This window comes from Oncorhynchus keta, unplaced genomic scaffold, assembly GCF_023373465.1.
Source record: "Oncorhynchus keta strain PuntledgeMale-10-30-2019 unplaced genomic scaffold, Oket_V2 Un_contig_2145_pilon_pilon, whole genome shotgun sequence".
NCBI lineage: Eukaryota > Metazoa > Chordata > Actinopteri > Salmoniformes > Salmonidae > Oncorhynchus > Oncorhynchus keta.
Window position 1 is genome coordinate 1,626 of NW_026282458.1, and position 15,875 is coordinate 17,500.

The 15,875-nt window shown below is 51.3% G+C and overlaps 1 protein-coding gene across 1 annotated transcript in view; it reads right to left on the reverse strand.

Moving 5' to 3' along the window:
- Nucleotides 1-250: 250 nt before the first annotated feature.
- LOC127921043 (intermembrane lipid transfer protein VPS13B-like) overlaps nucleotides 251-15,875 on the reverse strand; it is a gene marked incomplete at its 3' end in the record, with an annotated part of 56,993 nt that continues 41,368 nt past the window's right edge. Inside the window, exons 10-13 of the mRNA XM_052504944.1 lie at nucleotides 7,266-7,410; nucleotides 5,686-5,754; nucleotides 3,898-4,249; nucleotides 251-368 (exon numbers count right to left, since the gene is read on the reverse strand). Coding sequence (XP_052360904.1) covers nucleotides 251-368; nucleotides 3,898-4,249; nucleotides 5,686-5,754; nucleotides 7,266-7,410 — 684 coding nt within the window. The remainder of the gene's footprint in view (nucleotides 369-3,897; nucleotides 4,250-5,685; nucleotides 5,755-7,265; nucleotides 7,411-15,875) is intronic.

Sequence of the window (15,875 nt, forward strand, 5' to 3'; positions counted from 1 at the left end):
GAGGAGAGGAGAGGGAGGGAGGAGAGGAGAGAGAGGAGGAAGGAGAAAGAGAGGAGAGGAGAGAGAGAGAGGGAGAGAGGGAGAGGGAGGAGATGAGGAGGGAGGAAGAGGAGAGAGGGAGAGAGGAGAGGAGGATGGAGGAGGAAAGGAGAGGAGAGAGAGGAGGAGAGAGAGAGAGGGAGGAGAGGAGAGAGGGGAGGAGAGAAGGAGGAGGAGAGGAGAGGAGAGGAGAGTAGTAGAATAGACTCACTGGTAGATGTCCTTGCGCAGCACGGTTCTGGTCAGAGGGTTATCTGCCTGAGGGGCCACGCAGACAGACCCTATCTTCAGTACCAGAGTGTCCTCCCTCTCTCTCCTCAGCTGGGGTTCTGGGAGACACAACACACAGTGGGTATCAGACCCAGACAGACACTATCTTCAGTACCAGAGTGTCCTCTCTCTCTCTCCTCAGCTGGGGTTCTGGGAGACGCAACACACAGTGGGTATCAGACCCAGACAGACCCTATACACTTCAGTACCAGAGTGTCCTAAGGACCCCCTGAGGAGCCCCCCTAAGGAGCCCCCCTTAGGAGCCCCCTATGAGCCCCCTGAGGAGCCCCCCTGACCCTGAGGAGCCCCCCTGAGGAGCCCCCTGCGGAGCCCCTGAGGAGCCCCCTGAGGAGCCCCATGAGGAGCCCCCTGAGGAGCCCCCTGAGGAGCCCCCTGAGGAGCACCCTTGAGCTCCCCTGAGGAGCACCCTTGACCCTGAGGAGCCCCCCTGAGGAGCACCCTGAGGAGCCCCTGAGGAGCCCCCTGAGCCCTTGACCCTGAGGAGCCCCCCTGAGGAGCACCCTTGACCCTGAGGAGCCCCCCTGAGGAGCCCCCCTGAGGAGTCCCCCCCCCAGGGTTGGAGTTAAAACCTACAGGAGGGTCTCTCTCCAGGAACAGGGTCAGAGTTAAAACCTACAGGAGGGCCTCTCTCCAGGAACAGGGTTGGAGTTAAAACCTACAGGAGGGTCTCTCTCCAGGGACAGGGTTGGAGTTAAAACCTACAGGAGGGTCTCTCTCCAGGGACAGGGTCAGAGTTTAAACCTACAGGAGGATATCTCTCCAGGAACAGGGTTGGAGTTAAAACCTACAGGAGGGTCTCTCTCCAGGACCAGGGTTGGAGTTAAAACCTACAGGAGGGTCTCTCTCCAGGAACAGGGTTGGAGGGTTGGTGTTAAAACCTACAGGAGGGTGTCTCTCTAGGAACAGGGTTGGAGTTAAAACCTACAGGAGGGTCTCTCTCCAGGAACAGGGTTGGAGTTAAAACCTACAGGAGGGTCTCTCCAGGGACAGGGTCAGAGTTTAAACCTACAGGAGGGTCTCTCTCCAGGAACAGGGTCAGAGTTTAAACCTACAGGAGGGTCTCTCTCCAGGAACAGGGTTGGAGTTAAAACCTACAGGAGGGTCTCTCTCCAGGACCAGGGTTGGAGTTAAAACCTACAGGAGGGTATCTCTCCAGGACCAGGGTTGGAGTTAAAACCTACAGGAGGGTCTCTCTCCAGGAACAGGGTTGGAGGGTTGGTGTTAAAACCTACAGGAGGGTATCTCTCCAGGAACAGGGTTGGAGTTAAAACCTACAGGAGGGTCTCTCTCCAGGACCAGGGTTGGAGTTAAAACCTACAGGAGGGTCTCTCTCCAGGAACAGGGTTGGAGGGTTGGTGTTAAAACCTACAGGAGGGTGTCTCTCTAGGAACAGGGTTGGAGTTAAAACCTACAGGAGGGTGTTGTACAGTACAACGTCGATCTTCTCTGGCTCAACATCAGAGGCCGTAGCCTCAATAAATCAGTGAACATGACCTTTAAAAGGTCAGTCCATGGATCCCCTCCTGTCTTACCTGTCTGTCTGTCCGGTCTGTCCTGTCTGTCCTGTCTGTCCGTCTGTCTGTCTGTCTGTCCTGTCTGTCCTGTCTGTCTGTCCAGTCTTACCTGTCTGTCCTGTCTGTCCTGTCTGTCTGTCCTGTCTGTCCTGTCTGTCTGTCTGTCTACCTGTCTGTCTGTCCTGTCTGTCTGTCCTGTCTGTCTGTCTGTCTGTCTGTCTGTCCTGTCTGTCCTGTCTGTCTGTCCTGTCTGTCCTGTCTGTCCTGTCTGTCTGTCCTGTCTGTCTACCTGTCCTGTCCTGTCTGTCCTGTCTGTCTGTCTGTCTGTCCTGTCTGTCCTGTCTGTCTGTCTGTCCTGTCTGTCTGTCCTGTCCTGTCTGTCTGTCTGTCCGGTCTGTCTGTGTGTCTGTCTGTCTGACCTGTGTGTCTGTCTGTCTGTCTGTCTTACCTGTGTGTCTGTCCTGTCTGTACCTGTCTGTCTGTGTGTCTGTCTGTCTGTCCTGTCTTACCTGTGTGTCTGTCCTGTCTGTCCAGGTCTGTGTGTCTGTCCTGTCTGTCCAGTCTGTACCTGTCTGTCTGTCTTCTGTCTGTCTGTCCTGTCTGTACCTGTCTGTCTGTCCTGTCTGTCTGTCTGTCTGTCTGCCCGGGGTCTGCTGTGTGTCTGTCCAGTCTGTCCTGTCTGTCCAGTCTGTCCTGTCTGTCCAGTCCTGTCTGTCCTGTCTGTCTGGTCCTGTCTGTCCTGTCTGTCCAGTCTTACCTGTGTGTCTGTCCTGTCTGTCCAGTCTTACCTGTGTGTCTGTCTGTCCTGTCTGTCTGTCTGTCTGTCTGAGTCCTGTCTGTCTGTCTGTCCTGTCTGTCCTGTCTGTCTGTCCAGTCTTACTGTCTGTCTGTCTGTCCTGTCTGTCCTGTCTGTACCTGTCTGTCTGTCCGGTCTGTCCTGTCTGTCCAGTCTGTCCTGTCTGTGTCTGTCCAGTCTCTGTCTTACCTGTGTGTCTGTCCAGTCTGTCTGGGTGTCCAGTCTGTCCTGTCCAGTCTGTCCAGTCTGTCCTGTCTTTGTCAGTCTTTCCTGTGTGTCTGTCCTGTCTGTCCAGTCTTACCTGTGTGTCTGTCCTGTCTGTCAGTCTTACCTGTGTGTCTGTCCTGTCTGTCCAGTCTTACCTGTGTGTCTGTCCTGTCTGTCCAGTCTGTCCACCTGTGTCTGTCTGTCCTGTCTGTCCAGTCCTGTCTGCCTGGTCTTACCTGTGTGTCTGTCCTGTCTGTCTGTCCAGTCTTACCTGTCTGTGTCTGTCTGTCCTGTCTGTCATGTCTTCCACCTGTGTGTCTGTCCTGTCTGTCTGTCTGTCCAGTCTGTCCAGTCTGTCCTGTGTCTGTACAGTCTGTCCCTGTCCTGTCTGTCCAGTCTGTCCTGTCTGTCCAGTCTTACCTGTGTGTCTGTCCTGTCTGTCTGGTCTGTCTGTCTGTCCAGTCTGTCCCTGTCTGTCCAGTCTGTGGTCTTACCTTTCCAGTCTGTCCTGTCTGTCCAGTCTTACCTGTGTGTCTGTCCTGTCTGTCCAGTCTTACCTGTGTGTCTGTCCTGTCTGTCCAGTCTTACCTGTGTGTCTGTCCTGTCTGTCCAGTCTTACCTGTGTGTCTGTCCTGTCCGTCCAGTCTGTCCTGTCTGTCCTGTCTGTCCTGTCTGTCCTGTCTGTCCGGTCTTACCTGTGTGTCTGTCCTGTCTGTCCAGTCTTACCTGTGTGTCTGTCCTGTCTGTCCAGTCTTACCTGTGTGTCTGTCCTGTCTGTCCAGTCTTACCTGTGTGTCTGTCCTGTCTGTCCAGTCTTACCTGTGTGTCTGTCCTGTCTGTCCAGTCTTACCTGTGTGTCTGTCCTGTCCGTCCAGTCTTACCTGTGTGTCCTGTCTGTCCAGTCTTACCTGTGTGTCTGTCCTGTCCGTCCAGTCTTACCTGTGTGTCTGTCCTGTCTGTCCAGTCTTACCTGTCTGTCTGTCCTGTCTGTCCAGTCTTACCTGTGTGTCTGTCCTGTCCGTCCTGTCTGTCCTGTCTGTCCAGTCTTACCTGTGTGTCTGTCCTGTCCGTCTGGGTTCCAGGGACAAAACACCCTGATCACTGATGTGTTGACATATATTAGCGGCAGGCTGCGCGACGTCAGGACGTGACTTCTCATCGGCTGGCCCGCCGTCTTGCCGAGGTCCCGGTATCGTCGTGGCAGCGAGGCGTGGAACACCCCGGCTACGGTGGCCAGTAAGGGACAGGAGAGGACAAGGTCAAAAGGTTGGGCGGTCAGCAGGATCTCTCTCAGGTAGTGGGGAGACCCGTCAGCCGGGCCCTCCGTCAGCCGCTGGGCCCCGCGAGGATCTGCTCGTTCCAGCCGCGTGGTCAACTTGTGGCGGACGTTTCTTGTGACCGCCTGGGGCAAGGTAATATTTATATAAATACATTATATTACTACTACTACTAGTAATAATAATGAATACATAATAATACTAATGAATACATAATAATACTAATGAATACATAATTAAATAATATTAATACTAATGAATATATAATAATACTAATGAATACATAATAATACTAATGGATACATAATAATACTAATGCATACATAATAATACTAATGAATACATAATAATACTAATGAATACATAATTAAATAATATTAATACTAATGAATACATAATAATACTAATGCATACATAATAATACTAATGAATACATAATAATACTAATGAATACATAATTAAATAATATTAATACTAATGAATACATAATAATACTAATGAATACATAATTAAAATGATATTAATAATAATAGTAATACTAATTAATAAATAATAATACTAATTAATAAATAATACTACTAATGAATACATAATAATACTAATGAATACATACTAATACTAATGAATACATAATTAATTAATAATAATACTAATGAATAAATAATACTACTAATGAATACATAATAATACTAATAATAATACTAATAATAATAATAATAATATAATGAATAATACTAATGCTAATACATAATAATAATAATCAATACATAATAATAATAATGAATATATAATAATATATAATAATATAATAATAATAACTACAATAATGAATACATAATAATACTAATGAATAAATAATAATACTAATTAATAAATAATAATACTAATGAATAAATAATACTACTAATGAATACATAATAATACTAATGAATAAATAATACTACTAATGAATACATAATAATACTAATGAATAAATAATAATACTAATGCATACATAATAATACTTAATAATACTAACAATGAATACATAACAATAATAATAATAATAATAATAATAATAATAATAATAATAATAATAATAATATAATGAATACATAATAATACTAAATAATAATAATATAATGAATATAATAATACTAATAATAATAATACTATAATAATAATATAATAATACTAATGAATACATAATACTAATAATAATAATATATAATAATATAATAATAATACTAATAATAATAATAATAATGAATAATAATAATAATAATAATAATAATAATAATAATAATAATGAATATATAATAATGCTATATATAATAATAATAATAATAATAATAATAATAATAATAATGAATATATAATAATAATAATAATAATAATAATATATAATAATGAATATATAATAATAATAATAATAATAATAATAATAATAATAATAATAATAATGAATATATAATAATTATAATAATAATAATAATAATAATAATAATAATAATAATAATAATAATTCATACATAATAATATAACCAACAACAATAATAACTACTGTAATAATAATTGTAACCTGGGTGTATGTGATGGACAGGAATCCGTGCTGCTGGTGGGAGGAAACCTCCAGGACCTTGGCTGCTGTCTGATTGGTGGGGAGGTGGAGGAGGTGGAGACAACAGGTTCACAGTGGAACACCACATAAACACGAACTGAGACACATTAAACCAACTCCTGGACTACAATGGAGAATCTCCAGTCAAAGACCAGAGCTTTAAGATACCACTTCCTATGAACAGTCTCCTGATACACCAATACCACACTCATAAAGCCCCCTACTGAAACTACAGGATACCAGGCGTCTTCTGCAGGGCCGTACCTCTTAACAACAAGGAAGTAAATTAAGTTAAAGTTAAACAATATCTCTGATTTACAAGCAGCATCTATCTACTGTCGTCTTCTGCAGGGCCGTACCTCTTAACAACAAGGAAGTAAATTAAGTTAAAGTTAAATAATATCTCTTGATTTACAAACAGCATCTATCTACTGTTAACAATCTTAACGGTTGATTTACACAAATTCATTACCGACGAAAATATTTCAATTTTACAATACAAGTGAAAGAAAATGCCGTTAAATTACGAGGAGAGGCGATTGATGAAGAGATAAGAAGCCATTCCCAGGGGAAAAGTAGAAAAGGAAAAGTAGAGCTCTTTTTCCACATCAATCACAAGAGTTTGGGCTTTCATCAACCTTGACGATAAAGATGGTTCATCACTGAACGCAACGGAGAACAAGTTGAATACCTCATGGCCATTGTGTAGGCCTTCGTACTTATCGTATGAACAACAGGTTGAATTTACAACCAATCTATGGAGGAGAGATTTGACCTCTAACCCTCAGGACCAGGATGTAACTGTACAGGGATGATTCCCATCGCCCTCCAAAAGCCAAATCTGAGGTCGATTTAGTCCACTTGAAAGTCCTGATTGTAGCGACTAGGTACGGGTGAACAGGAACGTTTAGACAGAGTTCAGTCTGAGTGACGTTCCCATATCATAACCTGATTGGCTTCTGGGGATGCCACTGCAGTGTACTAAACTGAAGCATGATGGGAGTTAAACGGGCTAGTTGGGTAAAAGCCCACTGTTGACCAAGGTTGATGAGAACTCAGACAGCTGAAGAGGAAACACTCTGTGTTCTTAGAACTCAGACAGCTGAAGAGGAAACACTCTGTGTTCTTAGAACAGCTGAAGAGGAAACTCTCAGTGTTCTTAGAACTCAGACAGCTGAAGAGGAAACACTCTGTGTTCTTAGAACTCAGACAGCTGAAGAGGAAACACTCTGTGTTCTTAGAACTCAGACAGCCGAAGAGGAAACACTCTGTGTTCTTAGAACTCAGACAGCTGAAGAGGAAACACTCTGTGTTCTTAGAACTCAGACAGCTGAAGAGGAAACACTCTGTGTTCTTAGAACTCAGACAGCTGAAGAGGAAACACTCTGTGTTCTTAGAACTCAGACAGCTGAAGAGGAAACACTCTGTGTTCTTAGAACAGCTGAAGAGGAAACACTCTGTGTTCTTAGAACTCAGACAGCTGAAGAGGAAACACTCTGTGTTCTTAGAACTCAGACAGCTGAAGAGGAAACAGTTCTTACAGGCGGTACGAAGCCAGAGAGGTGGCTGAAGGAGTCCTGTTTGCTGACTGGTCGGACCAACACCGTACGTCTGTTCAGCTTATCAGTACAAGACAGGACAACCCCTCCACAGCGGCCCACTGCAAGACCAGACCTCTCCTCTGGACTGGAGGGGGGGTGGAAACAGATGAGGAGGGGGGGGACAAGAGAGAGAAAGGAGGAGAGATAGAGGGAGGGAGGGGACAGAAGTGAAGAAATACAAATCAATAAGATTGGATTAAAAAGAGATGTGATGATTAGATTTTTTTTTCTACAAAACAAAACTAAATAAGAGAAGAACCGAACAAATCAAAATTAGTTTTCTGTCCTTTAGCTTGAAGGATCGTTGAGGGATGGCCTTATGCTGACAACTATGCCGGGCCGGCTGACGCACTTCCTGCCGGGCCGGCTGACGCACTTCCTGCCGGGCCGGCAGGCAGGTATCAGAACACAGAGATAGAACGTGTTCAACAGATATGATATATCTGTCATGTATAATAAGGGCTCGTCATCGCGGACAACTTTAATCAGTACATTTCTGTCTGAAACATTAGGAACGTGTCACCCTTCCTGAACACAGACCCGTTGTTGATGTGTATATTTAGTCAGAGACCCTCTGGGCAGCAGGCGACAGCACAAAGCCAACACTCCAACCACTGTGACATCATCACCCCGGGACAGGAGGACTGGAGGCCCCGTGTCACAGAAACACTGATTCCATTAGATTAGAGTCACGGAATCACAGTTTCAACCTGATTCCATTAGATTAGAGTCACGGAATCACAGTTTCAACCTGATTCCATTAGATTAGAGTCACAGAATCACAGTTTGAACCTGAATCCATTAGATTAGAGTCACGGAATCACAGTTTCAACCTGATTCCATTAGATTAGAGTCACGGAATCACAGTTTCAACCTGATTCCATTAGATTAGAGTCACAGAATCACAGTTTCAACCTGAACCCATTAGATTAGAGTCACAGAATCACAGTTTCAACCTGAACCCATTAGATTAGAGTCACGGAATCACAGTTTCAACCTGATTCCATTAGATTAGAGTCACGGAATCACAGTTTGAACCTGATTCCATTAGATTAGAGCCACGGAATCACAGTTTCAACCTGATTCCATTAGATTAGAGTCACAGAATCACAGTTTCAACCTGAACCCATTAGATTAGAGTCACAGAATCACAGTTTCAACCTGAACCCATTAGATTATTATAGCAGATCAGAGCAACTGGAGAATGGGGAGGGGACACACACACCCACCCACACAACACCAACCTCTTACTGTCATCATATCTCATCATAGACAGACAACTGGTAACCTCATTCTGGGCCTTCAAGGACCTTGTTGTATCTGTCATGATGTTGTTTAAACTGTGTGTCTCTGTGTCGTCCCCCCCCCCCATCGTCTCTCCAGTGGTCAGAGAAGAGATGTCATTGGCCTAGCTAGGTTAAGAGAAGGGCAGATATATCTGGGCGGGGGGGGGTCGGGTCGGTCAACGGGAGCAGAGCGGCAGGCTGCTCTAGACGAAGGCCTCACCACAGACGTGTCCTTGGCCTGTAGGACGACTCCTTCACGACGGACACAGCAGCCCTCACCAGGCCTGGAACACATAGCATCACACTGTACCTAATATAACGACCCAGCAGCCCTCACCAGGCCTGGAACACATAGCATCACACTGTACCTAATATAACGACCCAGCAGCCCTCACCAGGCCTGGAACACATAGCATCACACTGTACCTAATATAACGACCCAGCAGCCCTCACCAGGCCTGGAACACATAGTATCACACTGTACCTAATATAACGACCCAGCAGCCCTCAGCAGGCCTGGAACACATAGTATCACACTGTACCTAATATAACGACCCAGCAGCCCTCACCAGGCCTGGAACACATAGCATCACACTGTACCTAATATAACGACCCAGCAGCCCTCACCAGGCCTGGAACACATAGTATCACACTGTACCTAATATAACGACCCAGCAGCCCTCACCAGGCCTGGAACACATAGTATCACACTGTACCTAATATAACGACCCAGCAGCCCTCAGCAGGCCTGGAACACATAGTATCACACTGTACCTAATATAACGACCCAGCAGCCCTCAGCAGGCCTGGAACACATAGTATCACACTGTACCTAATATAACGACCCAGCAGCCCTCACCAGGCCTGGAACACATAGTATCACACTGTACCTAATATAACGACCCAGCAGCCCTCACCAGGCCTGGAACACATAGCATCACACTGTACCTAATATAACGACCCAGCAGCCCTCACCAGGCCTGGAACACATAGCATCACACTGTACCTAATATAACGACCCAGCAGCCCTCACCAGGCCTGGAACACACAGCATCACACTGTACCTAATATAACGACCCAGCAGCCCTCACCAGGCCTGGAACACACAGCATCACACTGTACCTAATATAACGACCCAGCAGCCCTCACCAGGCCTGGAACACATAGCATCACACTGTACCTAATATAACGACCCAGCAGCCCTCACCAGGCCTGGAACACACAGCATCACACTGTACCTAATATAACGACCCAGCAGCCCTCACCAGGCCTGGAAACATAGTATCACACTGTACCTAATATAAACCCAGCAGCCCTCACCAGGCCTGGATCACATAGTATCACACTGTACCTAATATACCCAGCAGCCCCTCACCAGGCCTGGAACACATAGCATCACACTGTACCTAATATAACGACCCAGCAGCCCTCACCAGGCCTGGAACACATAGCATCACACTGTACCTAATATAACGACCCAGCAGCCCTCACCAGGCCTGGAGCATCACACTGTACCTAATATAACGACCCAGCAGCCCTCACCAGGCCTGGAACACATAGCATCACACTGTACCTAATATAACGACCCAGCAGCCCTCACCAGGCCTGGAACACATAGCATCACACTGTACCTAATATAACGACCCAGCAGCCCTCACCAGGCCTGGAACACATAGTATCACACTGTACCTAATATGACCCAGCAGCCCTCAGCAGGCCTGGAACACATAGTATCACACTGTACCTAATATAACGACCCAGCAGCCCTCAGCAGGCCTGGAACACATAGTATCACACTGTACCTAATATAACGACCCAGCAGCCCTCACCAGGCCTGGAACACATAGCATCACACTGTACCTAATATAACGACCCAGCAGCCCTCACCAGGCCTGGAACACATAGCATCACACTGTACCTAATATAACGACCCAGCAGCCCTCACCAGGCCTGGAACACATAGCATCACACTGTACCTAATATAACGACACCTACTTTAAACACCGACCCCAGGATTTAAACCTGACCCCTACCTTTAAACCCCTGACCCCTACCTTTAAACCCTGACCCCTACCTTTCAACCCTGACCCCTACCTTTCAACCCTGACCCCTACCTACAACGACAAATCACAAGACATTGATCCATTCAGACGGAGCGCCAGAAACCAAGAGGACGAGATCAGATCAGGACAACACATAGTATCACACTGTATCACATGATGACACATTACTTTCTACAGGACCACCTGAGGATTAGAAACAAGATGAACTGAAGACGACACCCCATGACATCATAACCTCCACTCCCATGTCTCCCCCTCCTCCCCTCCTCCCTCCCCCCTCTCCCCTCTCCTCCTCTCCTCTCCTCTCCTCTCCTCTCCCCTCTCCCTCTCCTCTCCCTCCTCTCCTCTCCCTCCTCTCCTCTCCCTCCTCTCCTCTCCCTCTCCCTCCCTCCCTCCTCTCCTCTCCTCCCTCCTCTCCCTCTCCTCTCCCTCCTCCCCTCCCCTCCCTCCTCCTCCTCCTCTCCTCTCCTCTCCCCTCCCCTCCCCTCCTCCTCTCCTCTCCTCTCTTTCTCCCATAACTGTCACTGGAGAGAACAGTACGTGTTGGGAGGGAGGGAGGGAGGGAGGGGAGGGAGGGAGGGAGGAGGGAGGGAGGGAGAAGAACGGAAAGAGGAGGAGACCTATAGGAGGGTTAAACATGCACAGCACATTTATGGCACAGCTTCTTGCCAACATTTTAACATCTGCATAATTATTTTGGACTGCCTTTCAATGGAAGAGCCCTATAGATCCATCCCCAGCCCCCTCTCTCATAGCTCCATCCCCAGCCCCCCTCTCTCATAGCTCCATCCCCAGCCCCCTCTCTCATAGCTCCATCCCCAGCCCCCTCTCGTCATAGCTCCATTCCCAGCCCTCTCTCATAGCTCCATCCCCAGCCCTCTCTCATAGCTCCATCCCCAGCCCCCCTCTCTCATAGCTCCAACCCCAGCCCCCTCTCTCATAGCTCCAACCCCAGCCCCCCTCTCTCATAGCTCCATCCCCAGCCCCTCTCTCATAGCTCCATCCCCAGCCCCCTCTCTCATAGCTCCATCCCCAGCCCCTCTCTCATAGCTCCATATCTTCTGTTTCTGAGGGACATGATGGGACACTCACAGGCTGAGGGACGGGACATGATGGGACACTCACTGGCTGAGGGACGGGACATGATGGGACGCTCACTGGCTGAGGGACGTGGCATGATGGGACACTCACTGGCTGAGGGACGGGGCATGATGGGACACTCACTGGCTGAGGGGGGGCATGATGGGACACTCACTGGCTGAGGGACGGGGCATGATGGGACACTCACTGGCTGAGGGACGGGGCATGATGGGACACTCACTGGCTGAGGGACGGGGCATGATGGGACACTCACTGGCTGAGGGACGGGGCATGATGGGACACTCACTGGCTGAGGGACGGGGCATGATGGGACACTCACTGGCTGAGGGACGGGGCATGATGGGACACTCACTGGCTGAGGGACGGGGCATGATGGGACACTCACTGGCTGAGGGACGGGGCATGATGGGACACCGCTGGCTGAGGGACGGGGCATGATGGGACACTCGCTGGCTGAGGGACGGGACATGATGGGACACTCACTGGCTGAGGGACGGGGCATGATGGGACGCCGCTGGCTGAGGGACAAGGGCATGATGCTCACTGGCTGAGGGACGGGACATGATGCTCGCTGGCTGAGGGACGGGGCATGATGCTCACTGGCTGAGGGACGGGACATGATGCTCACTGGCTGAGGGACGGGGCATGATGCTCGCTGGCTGAGGGACGGGGCATGATGCTCACTGGCTGAGCGACGGGACATGATGAGACGCCACTGGCTGAGGGACGGGACATGATGCTCGCTGGCTGAGCGACGGGACATGATGGGACGCTCACTGGCTGAGGGACGGGACATGATGCTCGCTGGCTGAGGGACGGGGCATGATGCTCGCTGGCTGAGGACGGGGCATGATGCTCGCTGGCTGAGGGACGGAGCATGATGCTCGCTGGCTGAGGGACAGGGCATGACGCCGCTGGCTGAGAGACATGATGGGACGCTCACTGGCTGAGGGACGGGGCATGATGCTCGCTGGCTGAGGGACGGGGCATGATGCTCGCTGGCTGAGGGACGGGACATGATGCTCGCTGGCTGAGGGACAGGGCATGACGCCGCTGGCTGAGGGACGGGACATGATGCTCGCTGGCTGAGGGACATGATGGGACGCTCGCTGGCTGAGGGACAGGGCATGACGCTCGCTGGCTGAGGGACGGGACATGATGCTCGCTGGCTGAGGGACATGATGGGATGCTCGCTGGCTGAGGGACGGGACATGATGCTCGCTGGCTGAGGGACGGGGCATGATGCTCACTGGCTGAGCGACGGGACATGATGGGACGCTCACTGGCTGAGGGACGGGACATGATGCTCGCTGGCTGAGCGACGGGACATGATGGGACGCTCACTGGCTGAGGGACGGGGCATGATGCTCGCTGGCTGAGGGACGGGGCATGATGCTCGCTGGCTGAGGGACGGGACATGATGCTCGCTGGCTGAGGGACAGGGCATGACGCCGCTGGCTGAGGGACGGGACATGATGCTCGCTGGCTGAGGGACATGATGGGACGCTCGCTGGCTGAGGGACGGGACATGACGCTCGCTGGCTGAGGGACGGGACATGATGCTCGCTGGCTGAGGGACGGGACATGATGCTCGCTGGCTGAGGGACGGGGCATGATGCTCGCTGGCTGAGGGACGGGACATGATGCTCGCTGGCTGAGGGACAGGGCATGATGCTCGCTGGCTGAGGGACGGGACATGATGCTCGCTGGCTGAGGGACAGGACATGATGCTCGCTGGCTGAGGGACGGGACATGACGCTCGCTGGCTGAGGGACGGGACATGACGCTCGCTGGCTGAGGGACGGGACATGATGCTCGCTGGCTGAGGGACGGGGCATGATGCTCGCTGGCTGAGGGACGGGGCATGATGCTCGCTGGCTGAGGGACGGGACATGATGCTCGCTGGCTGAGGGACAGGGCATGATGCTCGCTGGCTGAGGGACGGGGCATGATGCTCGCTGGCTGAGGGACGGGGCATGATGCTCGCTGGCTGAGGGACAGGGCATGACGCTCGCTGGCTGGGACATGATGCTCGCTGGCTGAGGACATGATGGGACGCCGCTGGCTGAGGGACGGGACATGACGCTCGCTGGCTGAGGGACGGGGCATGATGCTCGCTGGCTGAGTGACGGGGCATGATGCTCGCTGGCTGAGGACGGGGCATGATGCTCGCTGGCTGAGGGACGGGGCATGATGCTCGCTGGCTGAGGGACGGGACATGACGGGATGCTCGCTGGCTGAGGGACAGGGCATGATGCTCGCTGGCTGAGGGACAGGGCATGATGCTCACTGGCTGAGGGACGGGACATGATGCTCGCTGGCTGAGGGACGGGACATGATGCTCGCTGGCTGAGAGACGGGGCATGATGGGACGCTCACTGGCTGAGGGACGGGACATGATGGGACGCCACTGGCTGAGGGACGGGACATGATGCTCGCTGGCTGAGAGACATGATGGGACACTCACAGGCTGAGGGACGGGACATGATGCTCGCTGGCTGAGGGACGGGGCATGATGGGACGCCGCTGGCTGAGGGACGGGACATGATGCTCGCTGGCTGAGAGACATGATGGGACGCTCGCTGGCTGAGGGACGGGACATGATGCTCGCTGGCTGAGGGACATGATGGGACGCTCGCTGGCTGAGGGACGGGACATGATTGGACGCTCACTGGCTGAGGGACGGGACATGATGCTCGCTGGCTGAGGGACGGGGCATGATGCTCGCTGGCTGAGAGACATGATGGGACGCTCGCTGGCTGAGGGACGGGACATGATGCTCGCTGGCTGAGGGACATGATGGGACGCCGCTGGCTGAGGGACGGACATGATTGGACGCTCACTGGCTGAGGGACGGGACATGATGCTCGCTGGCTGAGGGACGGGGCATGATGCTCGCTGGCTGAGGGACGGAGCATGATGCTCGCTGGCTGAGAGACATGATGGGACGCTCACTGGCTGAGGGACGGGGCATGATGCTCGCTGGCTGAGGACGGGGCATGATGCTCGCTGGCTGAGGGACGGGGCATGATGCTCGCTGGCTGAGGGACAGGGCATGATGCTCGCTGGCTGAGGGACAGGGCATGATGCTCGCTGGCTGAGGGACAGGGCATGATGCTCGCTGGCTGAGGGACGGGACATGATGCTCGCTGGCTGAGGGACAGGGCATGACGCCGCTGGCTGAGGGACGGGACATGATGCTCGCTGGCTGAGGACATGACTGAGGACGGGACATGACGCTCGCTGGCTGAGGGACGGGGCATGATGCTCGCTGGCTGAGGGACGGGACATGATGGGACGCGCTGGCTGAGGGACGGGGCATGATGCTCGCTGGCTGAGGGACGGGGCATGATGCTCGCTGGCTGAGGGACGGAGCATGATGGGACGCTTCGCTGGCTGAGGGACGGGACATGATGGGGACGCTCGCTGGCTGAGGGACATGATGGGACGCTCACTGGCTGAGGACGGGACATGATGCTCGCTGGCTGAGGACGGGACATGATGCTCGCTGGCTGAGGGAGGGGCATGATGGGACGCCACTGGCTGAGGGACGGGACATGATGGGACGCTCGCTGGCTGAGGGACGGGACATGATGGGACGCTCACTGGCTGAGGGACGGGACATGATGCTCGCTGGCTGAGAGACATGATGGGACACTCACAGGCTGAGGGACGGGACATGATGCTCGCTGGCTGAGGGACGGGGCATGATGGGACGCTCACTGGCTGAGGGACGGGACATGATGCTCGCTGGCTGAGAGACATGATGGGACGCTCGCTGGCTGAGGGACGGGACATGATTGGACGCTCACTGGCTGAGGGACATGATGGGACGCTCACTGGCTGAGGGACGGGGCATGATGCTCGCTGGCTGAGGGACAGGGCATGATGCTCGCTGGCTGAGGGACGGGGCATGATGCTCGCTGGCTGAGGGACGGGGCATGATGCTCGCTGGCTGAGGGACGGGGCATGATGCTCGCTGGCTGAGGGAGGGGGCATGATGCTCGCTGGCTGAGGGTCGGGGCATGATGCTCGCTGGCTGAGGGACGGGACATGATGCTCACTGGCTGAGGGACGGGGCATGACGGGAAACACCACCA